The sequence below is a fragment of the Coregonus lavaretus genome, assembly GCF_964263955.1.
Source record: "Coregonus lavaretus genome assembly, chromosome: 1".
In the NCBI taxonomy this organism is placed as follows: Eukaryota; Metazoa; Chordata; class Actinopteri; order Salmoniformes; family Salmonidae; genus Coregonus; species Coregonus lavaretus.
Genome location: NC_139988.1, coordinates 25,899,185 through 25,915,190, shown reverse-complemented (window position 1 = coordinate 25,915,190; position 16,006 = coordinate 25,899,185). Strand labels below are relative to the sequence as shown.

At 41.5% G+C, this 16,006-nt stretch overlaps 1 protein-coding gene across 1 annotated transcript in view; it reads right to left on the bottom strand.

Annotated features, from left to right (window-relative positions):
- Window positions 1-16,006, bottom strand: part of LOC311136766 (uncharacterized protein) — a 62,623-nt gene that overhangs the window by 9,828 nt on the left and 36,789 nt on the right. The window contains exons 5-11 of the mRNA XM_084171038.1: window positions 13,891-13,947; window positions 13,224-13,287; window positions 12,643-12,717; window positions 12,239-12,383; window positions 11,264-11,382; window positions 10,599-10,682; window positions 4,681-4,796 (exon numbers count right to left, since the gene is read on the bottom strand). Of these exons, the coding sequence (XP_084027164.1) occupies window positions 4,681-4,796; window positions 10,599-10,682; window positions 11,264-11,382; window positions 12,239-12,383; window positions 12,643-12,717; window positions 13,224-13,287; window positions 13,891-13,947 (660 nt within the window). The remainder of the gene's footprint in view (window positions 1-4,680; window positions 4,797-10,598; window positions 10,683-11,263; window positions 11,383-12,238; window positions 12,384-12,642; window positions 12,718-13,223; window positions 13,288-13,890; window positions 13,948-16,006) is intronic.

Sequence of the window (16,006 nt, the reverse complement as noted above, 5' to 3'; positions counted from 1 at the left end):
CTATGACAGACAAAATGAGAAAGAAAATTCCAGAAAATCACATTGTAGGATTTTTAATGAATTTATTTGCAAATTATGGTGGAAAATAAGTATTTTGTCAATAACAAAAGTTTCTCAATACTTTGTTATATATCCTTTGTTGGCAATGACACAGGTCAAACGTTTTCTGTAAGTCTTCACAAGGTTTTCACACACTGTTGCTGGTATTTTGGCCCATTCCTCCATGCAGATCTCCTCTAGAGCAGTGATGTTTTGGGGCTGTCGCTGGGCAACACAGACTTTCAACTCCCTCCAAAGATTTTCTATGGGGTTGAGATCTGGAGACTGGCTAGGCCACTCCAGGACCTTGAAATGCTTCTTACGAAGCCACTCCTTCGTTGCCCGGGCGGTGTGTTTGGGATCATTGTCATGCTGAAAGACCCAGCCACGATTCATCTTCAATGCCCTTGCTGATGGAAGGAGGTTTTCACTCAAAATCTCACGATACATGGCCCCATTCATTCTTTCCTTTACACGGATCAGTCGTCCTGGTCCCTTTGCAGAAAAACAGCCCCAAAGCATGATGTTTCCACCCCCATGCTTCACAGTAGGTATGGTGTTCTTTGGATGCAACTCAGCATTCTTTGTCCTACAAACACGACGAGTTGAGTTTTTACCAAAAAGTTATATTTTGGTTTCATCTGACCATATGAAAATTCTCCCAATCCTCTTCTGGATCATCCAAATGCACTCTAGCAAACTTCAGACGGGCCTGGACATGTACTGGCTTAAGCAGGGGGACACGTCTGGCACTGCAGGATTTGAGTCCCTGGCGGCGTAGTGTGTTACTGATGGTAGGCTTTGTTACTTTGGTCCCAGCTCTCTGCAGGTCATTCACTAGGTCCCCCCGTGTGGTTCTGGGATTTTTGCTCACCGTTCTTGTGATCATTTTGACCCAAAGGGGTGAGATCTTGCGTTGAGCCCCAGATCGAGGGAGATTATCAGTGGTCTTGCATGTCTTCCATTTCCTAAAATTGCTCCCACAGTTGATTTCTTCAAACCAAGCTGCTTACCTATTGCAGATTCCCAGCCTGGTGCAGGTCTACAATTTTGTTTCTGGTGTCCTTTGACAGCTCTTTGGTCTTGGCCATAGTGGAGTTTGGAGTGTGACTGTTTGAGGTTGTGGACAGGTGTCTTTTATACTGATAACAAGTTCAAACAGGTGCCATTAATACAGGTAACGAGTGGAGGACAGAGGAGCCTCTTAAAGAAGAAGTTACAGGTCTGTGAGAGCCAGAAATCTTGCTTGTTTGTAGGTGACCAAATACTTATTTTCCACCATAATTTGCAAATAAATTCATTAAAAATCCTACAATGTGATTTTCTGGAGAAAAAAAATCTCAATTTGTCTGTCATAGTTGACGTGTACCTATGATGAAAATTACAGGCCTCTCTCATCTTTTTAAGTGGGAGAACTTGCACAATAGGTGGCTGACTAAATACTTTTTTTCCGCACTGTAATTGAATTTTAATATGTGACTCGTTTCAGGAAACTAGGCGTATGTCGCACATCACTACTTCACAGGAGCAGCATTTGAACGTAAACATTTATTTTTTATCAAAACACGTTTTTGGGCAGAAATGTATTCTGGAACATGTGAACTTTACCCATCCCACTAGCCATGATTCGCTGAGATAATGTATGGGCTGGACATCCCAGTAGATGAGTTTGGATTGAACTGCCATGTTGCACGCTTCTGTCTATAACGTGAGCTGTTCAGTATGTGTTGACAGTCTTTACTACCGTGCCGTTTTTGAAAGATATAACGTTAGCCATCGAGAACTACAAAAGTTTTGCTACTTTTCTCAACAACATTGATGCCCTGAATTTAGCAGGCGCTATCGACAGATCAGTAGGGAAATGTGATTGGCTACTTTCTGCACCCGCCACGGTCAGTGTGAACCGGAGTGACTTGACACAAAGCTGGCCAAACAAGATGTAGCTACAAACAAAACTGAGTTAAATGGTTCCAGTCAGCCGTGAAGCGTTCATCCATGTATACGGGTAAGAGTCTAGCTACATTTTCCAGATATAAGTTTCCAATTCTGTCACAATTTTTTTTTTATTGCAAGTTAAAGCGTACTGTTAGTTAGCTAGCAAACGTTAGCTTGCACGCACACTAGCTAACATTACGTGTATGATCGGTGTATTGATATTATTGGAATCAGAAAACCATTTGCATTGCTAGTTATAGCCTAATGTTAGCTAGCTAACATTGAACCTAGTTTGTTAGCTTTAACTACCTGCAGATTCATCCTACAGCTATGACAATGTTTGTATTGGTAGTAGTACGAGTTGGGGTTATGTCGGTTCATTATTTAGCTTGCTAGCTACCTAGCTAGCTACATGTTTAAACAAAAAAAAAAGACTCCACTTCGACTGGATTATTGCATGACCCATCAAATTAGCAGGTGTGTCTGGGGGTGATTACAGCCATCGATTGTATTTCATGAACATGTGTACAATGTCTAGACAATAGTGACCCATCCACTTAGCTAGATGTGGATGAGGGGTGGTTATAGCATTTCCTTCACATGACCCATCAATGTAGACAAGTGTGTCGGCTAAGCATCATCTAATAACAAAAATATATTTTTATCTGGACACTTTCTGTTTTTGATATTGCTACTATGCAAGTACTATCACTGTCGTTTACACCTTCTGTGTCCTGTGCATGTGACACATAAACTTATATTTTATTTGATGTAGTGTGTGTTCACCACATGGCCTCAAATGTGAATCCTTAAAGTGGTGGGTGGGATTAGGCTTAAGAGGGTGTGAACGACGCTGAATGAGTGTAGACAAAGAAGAGCTATCCAGTAGGTGTATCAAAACATTCGAGGGCCATTTTCTCAAAAGTGGGGTTACAAGTTTATCAACTTTCAAAGCAGAATTACTTTCCCATTGTTCCTGAACTGCAGTGTATGATATACAATTGTATAGCTCTGAGTCTGTACTTTTATCCAATGTAAAAAAACACAATTTCAAATGTTGCTACATACAGTGGGGAAAACAAGTATTTAGTCAGCCACCAATTGTGCAAGTTCTCCCACTTAAAAAGATGAGAGAGGCCTGTCATTTTCATCATAGGTACACGTCAACTATGACAGACAAATTGAGAAGAGAAAAATCCAGAAAATCACATTGTAGGATTTTTAATGAATTTATTTGCAAATTATGGTGGAAAATAAGTATTTGGTCACCTACAAACAAGCAAGATTTCTGGCTCTCACAGACCTGTAACTTCTTATTTAAGAGGCTCCTCTGTCCTCCACTCGTTACCTGTATTAATGGCACCTGTTTGAACTTGTTATCAGTATAAAAGACACCTGTCCACAACCTCAAACAGTCACACTCCAAACTCCACTATGGCCAAGACCAAAGAGCTATCAAATGACACCAGAAACAAAATTGTAGACCTGCACCAGGCTGGGAAGACTGAATCTGCAATAGGTAAGCAGCTTGGTTTGAAGAAATCAACTGTGGGAGCAATTATTAGGAAATGGAAGACATACAAGACCACTGATAATCTCCCTAGATCTGGGGCTCCACGCAAGATCTCACCCCGTGGGGTCAAAATGATCACAAGAACGGTGAGCAAAAATCCCAGAACCACACGGGGGGACCTAGTGAATGACCTGCAGAGAGCTGGGACCAAAGTAACAAAGCCTACCATCAGTAACACACTACGCCGCCAGGGACTCAAATCCTGCAGTGCCAGACGTGTCCCCCTGCTTAAGCCAGTACATGTCCAGGCCCGTCTGAAGTTTGCTAGAGTGCATTTGGATGATCCAGAAGAGGATTGGGAGAATTTTCATATGGTCAGATGAAACCAAAATATAACTTTTTGGTAAAAACTCAACTCGTCGTGTTTGGAGGACAAAGAATGCTGAGTTGCATCCAAAGAACACCATACCTACTGTGAAACATGGGGGTGGAAACATCATGCTTTGGGGCTGTTTTTCTGCAAAGGGACCAGGACGACTGATCCGTGTAAAGGAAAGAATGAATGGGGCCATGTATCGTGATATTTTGAGTGAAAACCTCCTTCCATCAGCAAGGGCATTGAAGATGAAACGTGGCTGGGTCTTTCAGCATGACAATGATCCCAAACACACCGCCCGGGCAACGAAGGAGTGGCTTCGTAAGAAGCATTTCAAGGTCCTGGAGTGGCCTAGCCAGTCTCCAGATCTCAACCCCATAGAAAATCTTTGGAGGGAGTTGAAAGTCTGTGTTGCCCAGCGACAGCCCCAAAACATCACTGCTCTAGAGGAGATCTGCATGGAGGAATGGGCCAAAATACCAGCAACAGTGTGTGAAAACCTTGTGAAGACTTACAGAAAACGTTTGACCTGTGTCATTGCCAACAAAGGGTATATAACAAAGTATTGAGAAACTTTTGTTATTGACCAAATACTTATTTTCCACCATCATTTGCAAATAAATTCATTAAAAATCCTACAATGTGATTTTCTGGATTTTTTTTCCTCATTTTGTCTGTCATAGTTGACGTGTACCTATGATGAAAATTACAGGCCTCTCATCTTTTTAAGTGGGAGAACTTGCACAATTGGTGGCTGACTAAATACTTTTTTTCCCCACTAAGACCGAATGGAGGAGGTCAGTCACATATAGCCTACCTATTTCCAGACACATCAAACACATGCAGTTCTGTGGCCTGAGAGATCTCAGAGGGAATCTTTGTCAGCCTGTTCCCTCGTACACAGAAGACATTCAGGCTACTGCATCCGCCAATCTGGATTTGGGAAGAAAGGCATACAAATAAGACAAAACAGTGTCTTTAGAGTTTAAGTTATCACACAAGCACACAATTACATATATACGAACAGAGAAGTTGTTCCGTGTTCTTTGAGGCAACAAACATCTTGAGCAGTGATGAATAGAGGGGAAAAGCTTTGGTTAGAACAGTTCACATAAAAAATATAATCAAAAGTAAAGTTTCTAAATCACAGAAAATGAATTCATGTTTATAAAAACACCTTAATTGTTCCAAACTCTATTTAGCATAATGGGCATGGATAGGTAAACCATTTAGAGCATTTGGGAGCTTTGCCACAGAATTGGGCATCTTGATGGAATTGGGCTATGGAGTTTGGCAGAGTAGGAGCTAAAATTAGCTGCAATTAGTAATGTGTTAAAGTAGGGACCGGATGGGCCAGCTAAAGTGCTGTTGTCAGACTGTAATCTACCATCAGCCAGCGGCCAGACAGACCAGAACAGGGACCAAATACAGTAATGGAGTCTCATCAAGTTAAAAGGATCTAGCTAAGCTGATGCCCTCACTGGAGTAAATAAGATTGACTTAAAGAGGTGCTTAGCAGAGGAGTCCAAATATCCGCAGGAATTACAGTTAGTAGGCTACACACAGGTTCTCAAAGTCCAGCCTACAGTGGCTTGTGAAAGTATTCACCCCCACCCCCCCGGCATTTTTCCTATTTTGTTGCCTTACAACCTGGAATTAAAAGGGATTTTTGGGGGGGTTGTATCATTTGATTCACACAACATGCCTACCACTTTGAAGATGCAAAATAATTTTTCTTGTGAAACAAACAAGAAATAAGACAAAAAAACAGAACATTTGAGCGTGCATAACTACCCCCCTAAAGTCAATACTTTGTAGAGCCACCTTTTGCAGCAATTACAGCTGCAAGTCTCTTGGGGTATGTCTCGATAAGCTTGGCACATCTAGCCATGACAGGTGAACCTCTGTCCCAGTCTCAAATCTCTGGAAGACTGAAACAGGTTTCCCTCAATAATTTCCCTGGATTTAGCGCCATCCATCATTCCTTCAATTCTGACCTGTTTCCCAGTCCCTGCCAATGAAAAACATCCCCACAGCATGATGCTGCCACCACCATGCTTCACTGTGGGGATGGTGTTCTCGGGGTGATGAGAGGTGTTGGGTTTGCGCCAGACATAGCGTTTTCCTTGATGGCCAAAAAGCTCAATTTTAGTCTCATCTGACCAGAGTACCTTCTTCCATTTGTTTGGGGAGTCTCCCACATGGCTTTTGGCGAACACCAAACGTGTTTGCTTATTTTTTTTCTTTAAGCAATGGCTTTTTTCTGGCCACTCTTCCGTAAAGCCCAGCTCTGTGGAGTGTACGGCTTAAAGTGGTCCTATGAACAGATACTCCAATCTCCGCTGTGGAGCTTTGCAGCTTATTCAGGGTTATCTTTGGTCTCTTTGTTGCCTCTCTGATTAATGCCCTCCTTGCCTGGTCCGTGAGTTTTGGTGGGCGGCCCTCTCTTGGCAGGTTTGTTGTGGTGCCATATTCTTTCAATTTTTTAATAATTGATTGAATGCTCCGTGGGATGTTCAAAGTTTGATATTTTTTTATAACCCAACCATGATCTGTACTTATCCACAACTTTGTTCCTGACCTGTTTGGAGAGCTACTTGATCTTCATGGCGCCGCTTGCTTGGTGGTGCCCTTGCTTAGTGGTGTTGCAGACTCTGGGGCCTTTCAGAACAGGTGTATATATACTGAGATCATGTGACAGATCATGTGACACTTAGATTGCACACAGGTGGACTTTTCTTTAAAATGTATGTGACTTCTGAAGGTAATTGGTTGCACCAGATCTTATTTAGGGGCTTCATAGCAAAGGGGGTGAATACATATGAACGCACCACTTTTCTGTTATTTATTTTTTTAGAATTTTCTGAAACAAGTTTTTTTTTCTCATTTCACTTCACCAATTTGGACTATTTTGTCTATGTCCACTACATGAAATCCAAATAAAAATAAATTTAAATTACAGGTTGTAATGCAACAAAATAGGAAAAACGTCAAGGGGGATGAATACTTTTGCAAGGCACTGTACCTCAGAAGTAGAATATACAAAGTACTGCATGCATGGGCCTACACTTAAACATCAATACCGGATACATTGTTTGTCTACGAAATTCAGTAGAATTGTACATTGCAAATATGAACAAATTCCCAATTAAAATGGGAATAAGCCAAGGTTCAGCAGATATCTTACCTTGAATGTTTGGATTTAAAATCACAAGAAAATCAGGTTTGGAAACTTTTAGCCAATTATCAGTCATGACTATTAATTAAAAAGAACAACATAGCTACATCCTGACACCACTGTATTGTTGTAAACAAGTACTTGTCTAGTACCAGGACTATTGTTACTGTTAGAAATGTTAATGGTTAGAGAAAATAAAACAATGACACTACCAATTCATTATCTGGGCCAAGTGCTGTGGACTCACACTGAGACACAGGGGCATTGTATAACCACTAAAGGGCTTTAACCAGAGGGAGCTTGCCTTCGGTTTAATAGACAAGAGGCTAGAATCAACAACAGTATCTCACTCTCTCACACGCGCACACACACGCGCAGCAGGCATTCTGGGACAATAAACCAGTGCTGAACACACTAGAGAACTGCAGAAGATAATAGAAAAAGCAGACAAAAACAGGCAGTGTGTGTGTGCTTGCTTTGTCTGTGCTTCAATCCCCTGGAAACAAAAGATAGCATGCCAACAGCCAGATAGCTGAAATCATGCTACTGTACAGATAAATAGACAGTCAGTCACACACACACAATGAAGAGTCGCACAGCCATGTCTTGGGTGAAGACAGTCACAGTGGGAGATGGCCTTTGTGCCTGTGAGAGTGCTCCAGGGCAGGTCGATATGATAATCGACCTTAGTCTGCATAGTACCACTGTGGCATACGCTTCCGCTGAATGTGATTCAGCGCACAGAAACCGGATTTGCTGGTTAGCAGGTGTAAGGATGAGCCTTTTTACAATACCCATTAAAATAAGAGAGGGTCAGGTTTAGTCCAGCAAAGCTCTGCATGCAAATCATACAGTGATCACTGGGGGATGCACTAACCGGATTCCACTTACTCATGACTGAGGCTTCTATGATTTTACATCAATTTTTCCGAGCAGCAGGGTAAATCATGGAGGCAAAATGAGATGCGATCAAGGTTTACGTTAGCTTTTTCTGAGCATGTTCAGACCGAGCATGCACAAGCATTTTGCTTAAGAGTATTGGGGGAAAATGGTTAACATACAGTGAGGGAAAAAAGTATTTGATACCATGCAGATTTTGTACGTTTGCCCACTGACAAATAAATGTTCAGTCTATAATTTTAATGGTAGGTTTATTTGAACAGTGAGAGACAGAATAACAACAAAAAAATCCAGAAAAACACATGTCAAAAATGTCATAAATTGATTTGCATTTTAATGAGGGAAATAAGTATTTGACCCCCTCTCAATCAGAAAGATTTCTGGCTCCCAGGTGTCTTTTATACAGGTAACGAGCTGAGATAGGAGCACACTCTTAAAGGGAGTGCTCCTAATCTCAGCTTGTTACCTGTATAAAAGACACCTGTCCACAGAAGCAATCAATCAATCAGATTCCAAACTCTCCACCATGGCCAAGACCAAAGAGCTCTCCAAGGATGTCAGGGATAAGATTGTAGACCTACACCAGGCTGGAATGGGCTACAAGACCATTGCCAAGCAGCTTGGTGAGAAGGTGACAACAGTTGGTGCGATTATTCGCAAATGGAAGAAACACAAAATAAATGTAAATCTCCCTCGGCCTGGGGCACCATGCAAGATCTCACCTCGTGGAGTTGCAATGATCATGAGAACGGTGAGGAATCAGCCCAGAACTACACGGGAGGATCTTGTCAATGATCTCAAGGCAGCTGGGACCATAGTCACCAAGAAAACAATTGGTAACACACTACGCCGTGAAGGACTGAAATCCTGCAGCTTCCGCAAGGTCCCCCTGCTCAAGAAAGAACATATACAGGGCCGTCTGAAGTTTGCCAATGAACATCTGAATGATTCAGAGGAGAACTGGGTGAAAGTGTTGTGGTCAGATGAGACCAAAATCGAGCTCTTTAGCATCAACTCAACTCGCCGTATTTGGAGGAGGAGGAATGCTGCCTATGACCCCAAGAACACCATCCCCACCGTCACACATGGAGTTGGAAACATTATGCTTTGGGGGTGTTTTTCTGCTAAGGGGACAGGACAACTTCACCGCATCAAAGGGACAATGGACGGGGCCATGTACCGTCAAATCTTGGGTGAGAACCTCCTTTCCTCAGCCAGGGCATTGAAAATGGGTCGTGGATGGGTATTCCAGCATGACAATGACCCAAAACACACGGCCAAGGCCACAAAGGAGTGGCTCAAAAAGAAGCACATTAAGGTCCTGGAGTGGCCTAGCCAGTCTCCAGACCTTAATCCCATAGAAAATCTGTGGAGGGAGCTGAAGGTTCGAGTTGCCAAACGTCAGCCTCTGAACCTTAATGACTTGGAGAAGATCTGCAAAGAGGAGTGGGACAAAATCCCTCCTGAGTGGCGCAGTGGTCTAAGGCACTGCTTTGCAGTGCTAACTGTGCCACTAGAGATCCTGGTTCGAATCCAGGCTCTGTCGCAGCCGGCCGCGACCGGGAGACTCATGGACGGCGCACAATTGGCCCAGCGTCGTCCAGGGTAGGGGAGGGAATGGCCGGCAGGGATGTAGCTCAGTTGATAGAGCATGGCGTTTGCAACGCCAGGGTTGTGGGTTCGATTCCCACGGGGGGCCAGTATTAAAAAAATATGTATTCACTAATTGTAAGTCGCTCTGGATAAGAGCGTCTGCTAAATGACTAAAATGTAAATGTAAAAAATGAGATGTGTGCAAACCTGGTGGCCAACTACAAGAAACGTAGTTGCAAATCAATTTATAACATTTTTGACATGCATTTTTCTGGATTTTTTGTTGTTGTTATTCTGTCTCTCACTGTTCAAATAAACCTACCATTAAAATTAGACATATCATGTCTTTGTCAGTGGGCAAACGTACAAAATCAGCAGGGGATCAAATACTTTTTTCCCTCACTGTAGCATTACATGCACATAGACAACTTCACTCACACATACAGGACTCCCTGGAAAACAGTGGCAATTGTTACTGAGTGGACTATCCTAACTAAAAGGAATTAAATGATACAGCATAGAATCATCAGTTTATTTCCTGGATTTAAATTGAAGACAGAAACGGGCGGGAAAAAACTTTTCTACAGCAGAGATAGGAAACGCATGTTCTGCCAATTAGAGAAAGTGACAGTTGGTTTGATTCTAGAGTACCCACAGAAGAAGTGCCTCACTGCAGCAAGGGAACAAATTGCTTTTGGATCCAGTCTGTACTCATTCAGATAATACAAGAACGGGGTTGTAAATCACAATGTACAGTTGAACTACTTCACTGCTGCATCACAAAACGTGATCTATATGGTAAAATCACAACGGGAGATGGAATAAAACTTTGAGCCATACAACAAGCACTTTTCCTTCTTTTTTTGTTTTATCACAGAAAGAAACTCAAAGGAAGCAGTATCATGTCCTAATAACATAATAGATACATCTAAGATAATAACAGCTTGGCACAAATACACTATTGTAGTGGACTGTGGTGCCCTGTAAAGCAGAAAGGACCTACCATTCATCAACAAGTCTCACATTTGCTTCAAACTATTACATGTTGAAAGACTATAGCATACCTCTTTTGGTAATGACGCTAATCGGTTCCTATCACAGTTGAAGTTGGAAAGTCTCTTTAGTTTTCCAATACTTCTTGGCAAACTCTAAAGAGGGAAACAATAAGTAAGAAATAATACATTAACCATCTACAGTTCGAACATACAGTAATGGGTATAGCAGTGACAGTAGACCAGCTAGTGGCCCGAGCATGGGGATTACCTGCACAATCCCACTGTGAGGATGAAATAAAAATATCTGATTGGTTAGTGGTAAAGTGAGGATACGTTCCTGGCGCACACTTAGATGTTTTAAGCCTATTAGGAAGTGAAGACTAAGGATATAATGGAGGTCAAAGGTTACAAGACAATAAGAATGCATCCCTTCAGAAGGAAAAATACAATTTGTCATGCTATACTGTAAGTCACAAGGTCTATCCAAGGACCGAAGAGGGCAGCCATCAGAGTTGGGTAATTAGTACTGTGGAAAACAACAATAGGTTAGAGGACACACTGTTTTGACCTTGTGAGCACATATCAAATTAAACAGTTGGCCGTGGGCTGAAAAAGACGGCCATGTGTATTGTGATCTCGATTACATAAAATAAAATAAATTGGGTCTTACTTTTCAAACCTGCCCTCATAATATTAAGTATATATGAGCAAGTACAGCGCAACCACAAACCCACCTGTAGCCGATTCTCTGTGAGCACCAGTTCAGTGAGACTCTCACAATTGCCAATGCTCTCTGGCAGCTGGGCAAGCCGATTCTGGTCTGCTTTCAATATCGACAGTCGCCTTAGTCTTCCTGCAGAGCAAAAAAGCGTTACATACTTTGATACAGACATATGAGAGTAGTGAGGATAGCATGGCAATCAATATAATTCGTAAAAAAAGTTAGTTGATTTGCAACCAACACCAGAGCCTATGGCTAATGAAACGACATTACACAGATCAATACAACATCAAATAATGCTATATGGATTTAATGACTGTCACATTTCATTTTCCATTCATCCAAAGTTATATTGTGCCCTAGGGGCACATCACCTGTGTTAGTAAGTCAGTTCTGTTACCAAATGTGGACTCCTTTATTTTGTGGTTCACAATCTCTTTTGGTAAAAGTACTTTGTTTAATCTGTTCAGATTAACTTCCTGTTTATGCTCAGTTTACATTGATCCCAGCTTTGACCCAATCAGTTTCAGCATGGTCCAATCCATGACATGGTAAAACAAGTGACCAATAACAAACATGTACACAAACACGCAAGCATACACATGTACAAACACATGAGTGCACACAAATGCACAGAAGCACACACGTCACTCACACATTTATTTTACTATCCTTGTGGGGACCAAACAATTGATTCCCATTCAAAATTATATTTTCCCCAACCTTAACCTAACCCAAACTTTAACCCTAACCCCAAACCCTTAACCCTTAACCTAACCTTAACTCTAACTGTAACCCCAAAACCTTACCCCTCTAACCACTAACCCTAATTGTAACCCTAACCCCTAAGCCTAAAATAGCCTTTTTCCTTGTGGGGACCGGCAAAATGTCCCCACTTGTCCAAATTTTTCTGACTTCTGATCTCAACAAGGATAGTAAAACTAAAAAATACACAGTATTGTAGTGTACAGTGCAGCAGCGTGCTGACCTATACCCTCTGGCAGAGCATCGATGAGGTTCTGGGACACCAGCAGGTCAGTAAGGGAGACCAGGCCGCCCATCTCCTCTGGAAGGTGCTCCAGCTTGTTCTCTGATACGTCTAGACACAGGAGGCTTTTCATGCTGCCCATCTCCTACAGGTTGAACACATTTCTATTATAAATACATTTCCCAGTCTGTGTTAGTGCTTAACGATAATGGTGCATCTCTTGTGATTGCATTATATCAACACAAGTCGCAATATTAATTTAGCCTAAGCACATCGAAAGTTTTTAAATGGGTGGCAGCCTTTCACTTTTTGGGGAATCAAACCATATTCTACAAGTTCAACAGTAATATCAAGGCACTTAAAACATGACAATTATTAGTATAAATATTACAGAAATATCGTACTGCAGGTATTTCAGCCAACTGGTTTCCGTCCAGCCACAAGTCCTTTAAGCTGACAAGACAGCCTATTGTTTCTGGCTGTGTGGGAGGAAGAATTGGAGGCAGAAAATAGAGACAGAGACCGAGAAGCGAGAAAGATGGGGGAGGGAGGGGAAAGGGGTGAGAGAGTGAGAGAGGGAGAATTATACACGACTGAGGCAAATGTAAACAAGACTGTGGAAGAATTTCAGCCATGTGTAAACTGTCATTCCCTAGCCTTGTCTGGTTTCAGTAAATCTCTCAGGGAGTGTGTCTCCGTCTCGGAGTTAACTTTTCATAAACATCAAACCTGACATTATGTTGTAACAGACTACAACTTAAAAACTCAATGGCCCTGTCACACTACCCCTTCAGGATGATAAGAGGCATCTGTATCAGTACTCCCAATTATGTTTCATATACCAAGAAAAGTGTTGAGTGAGATTTGAGTGCTGCCCATTCCACACGATTAGTTTTGCACATCGTTTTCTTCAGTGTGAATGTTATTCCAAGAAATCAACATCTTTACTGAGATCAAGTGTATTTTCGCAAAGTCAGAAACTCACCAAATTGTAAAGTTCATTGTTCCCTAGGTCAAGTTCTTCAAGTCTGTGAAGTTGCGATAGCGACCTGTGGAATGCACAAGAGGGGTTATAAAGTCAAAAAACATTACATTTAGGCTTTGAAAAAATAAACATCATACAGTGACGGATTCACATTGTATCTGCTTCTCATTCTCGGTCTGTTTCACTGCCGTTTAATTTTAACCACGTGCGAGTAAAAATGTAGTGGCCACATACCAAGCAGTGAGATGGTTAGATGTTCCGCGGGAGACTGTTGTTGTGCCAACATAATAGTTGAGCATTGGCTGAATAGAGGGTACACTGCATTCTCTATCACCTCTAAAGTCTACACACATATACATACACGTGTGTACACACACACACACAAGACATGTGAAACACATAAGGCTTCATCTGTGGTCTACCCACAGCCGAATGTGTTACATGCTTGTAATGTAGCCACACAGACGTTACTTCTTTACCTCCCTTTTCAGGGGGATGGGTGGCACTATCAGAGCGTTTGTGGAACACAGATGTCTGGGGGGTTGGGAGCAGAGAAAAATAAGATTTTCTGTCTCTCAAGGACTAATAAAGTAGGCCTACTTGTCTTGTGTCTTCAATAAATGTTTTGCCCTGAAACATATCGTATCTATCCAGGGGAAGTACTTACTCCGGTAAATATGTCAGCAGATTCTCTCTGAGTTCTAGTGACACCAAGTTGGAGAGGCTGTGGAGAAAGGCAAAAGACAGAGAGCCATTTGGTTTGTTAAGTTTGTTATTGTCCCCAAATGATCACGAACAACAGAAAATACTAGACAAAAAAAGCAACGACATATTTGTCCTTTTTATGAGTATTACTGATTGAAGCCATCTAGGACAGAGTGGATGAATTCCAAGAATTGAGGCTTTTAGGACCACAACATGGCTTTGAGGTAATGTCTTTGTTCCCAAAAGAAAGGAAAATGGTTTTATTTAGTAATCGCAGTAAGGGAGCTATGTAGCTCTGATGAAAATAAATTGTTATGCACAATCTGTAACTAGACATTTCTTGCCAAGGTATATTTGCTTCCATCTAATGACGGTCGGTGGCAAAGTGATGCTACTCACTCCTACAAGTCTCAGAAGATATGGCTTGGACATCAGTGGTGAACTATAGGCCTAACTGAATCAGTTAAATGAGGAGCAGAGGAATCTCAAAATCATCTGGACTGGAACATTAAAGCCTAAAATCAAATCGTGGGTTATTGCAAATCCAATGGCACAAAAAGTAAACATATATACACTACCGGTCAAAAGTTTTAGAACACCTATTCATTCAAGGGTTTTTCTTTATTTGTACTATTTTCTACATTGTAGAATAATAGTGAAGACATCAAAACTATGAAATAACACATATGGAATCATGTAGTAACCAAAAAGATGTAAAACAAATAAAAATATATTTTATATTTGAGATTCTTCAAATTGCCACCCTTTGCCTTGATGGCAGCATTGCACACTCTTGGCATTCTCTCAACCAGCTTCACCTGGAATGCTTTTCCAAGAGTCTTGAAGGAGTTCCCACAAAAATAAAACTTGAATCAGTTGGTGTTCTAAAACTTTTGAATGGTAGTGTATATATATATATAGTGCATTCGGAAAGTAATCAGACACCTTGACTTTTTCCACATTTTGTTACAGCCTTATTCTAAAATGGATTAAAAATAAATAAATCCTCAATCAATCTACATACAATACCCCATAATGACAAAGCTAAAACAGGTTTTTAGAAATGTTTGCAAATGTATAAAAAATAAAAAAACAGGAATACCTTATTTACATAAGTATTCAGACCCTTTGCTATGAGACTCGAAATTGAGCTCAGGTACATCCTGTTTCCATTGATCATCCTTGAGATGCTTCTATAACTTCATGGAGTCCACCTGTGGTAAATTCAATTGATTTGACATTAATTGGAAAGGCACACACCTGTCTATATAAGGTCCCACAATTGAGAGTGCATGTCAGAGCAAAACCAAGCCATGAGGTCAAAGGAATTGTCTGTAGAGCTCCGAGGCAGGATTGTGTTGAGGCACAGATCTGGGGAAGGGTACCAAAAAATTTCTGCAGCATTGAAGGTCCCCAAGAACACAGTGGTCTCCATCATTCTTAAATGGAAGGAGGACAACCATCTCTGCAGCACACTGGTAGACAATGCTACGATTGAAATCTCAGAAGTTATATGAAAAGAATAACGGTGCATGTACTTTGGCAACATGAATGTCAGACTATCCACTTATCCACTTATACTCACTAGGTGATGGGTGTGTGTCTTGATCAGTGTAGAGGCATCTTTTTTCAACCGTGTTATAGTGCTGTCATTAACGCCCCTAATTGGGAGGGCAGATACTCACATGCCCTAACTCATTGAGTTGTGAAAGCCAGATATAGCACACATGCCTTTGGCGGCGGTAGAGGCCTATGCCGTACATTGGGAGGTAGAGGAGATGGCTCTGATAATAACTGTGATCTGTCACCCCTGAGCCCTGTAAATCACCCTACTCTGCATGGGAGTCAGATCCAGAAGAAATCAAATAAAGAGATATGACAGAATCCATCTGGCCTGTCATATTTACTGTGAATGCAGGAGCAAAGGTCAATTGTGTACAGGCTCAAGTGCAGCAACACTGATATGGTATATCAATGCTGAATGATTTCCAGCGTGGATTACAAATGTAGCTACTACAGTAGTGTCTCGGTGGTATCCAGTGAGGAGTTAGAGGGCAACATCGATAATCAATATTGGC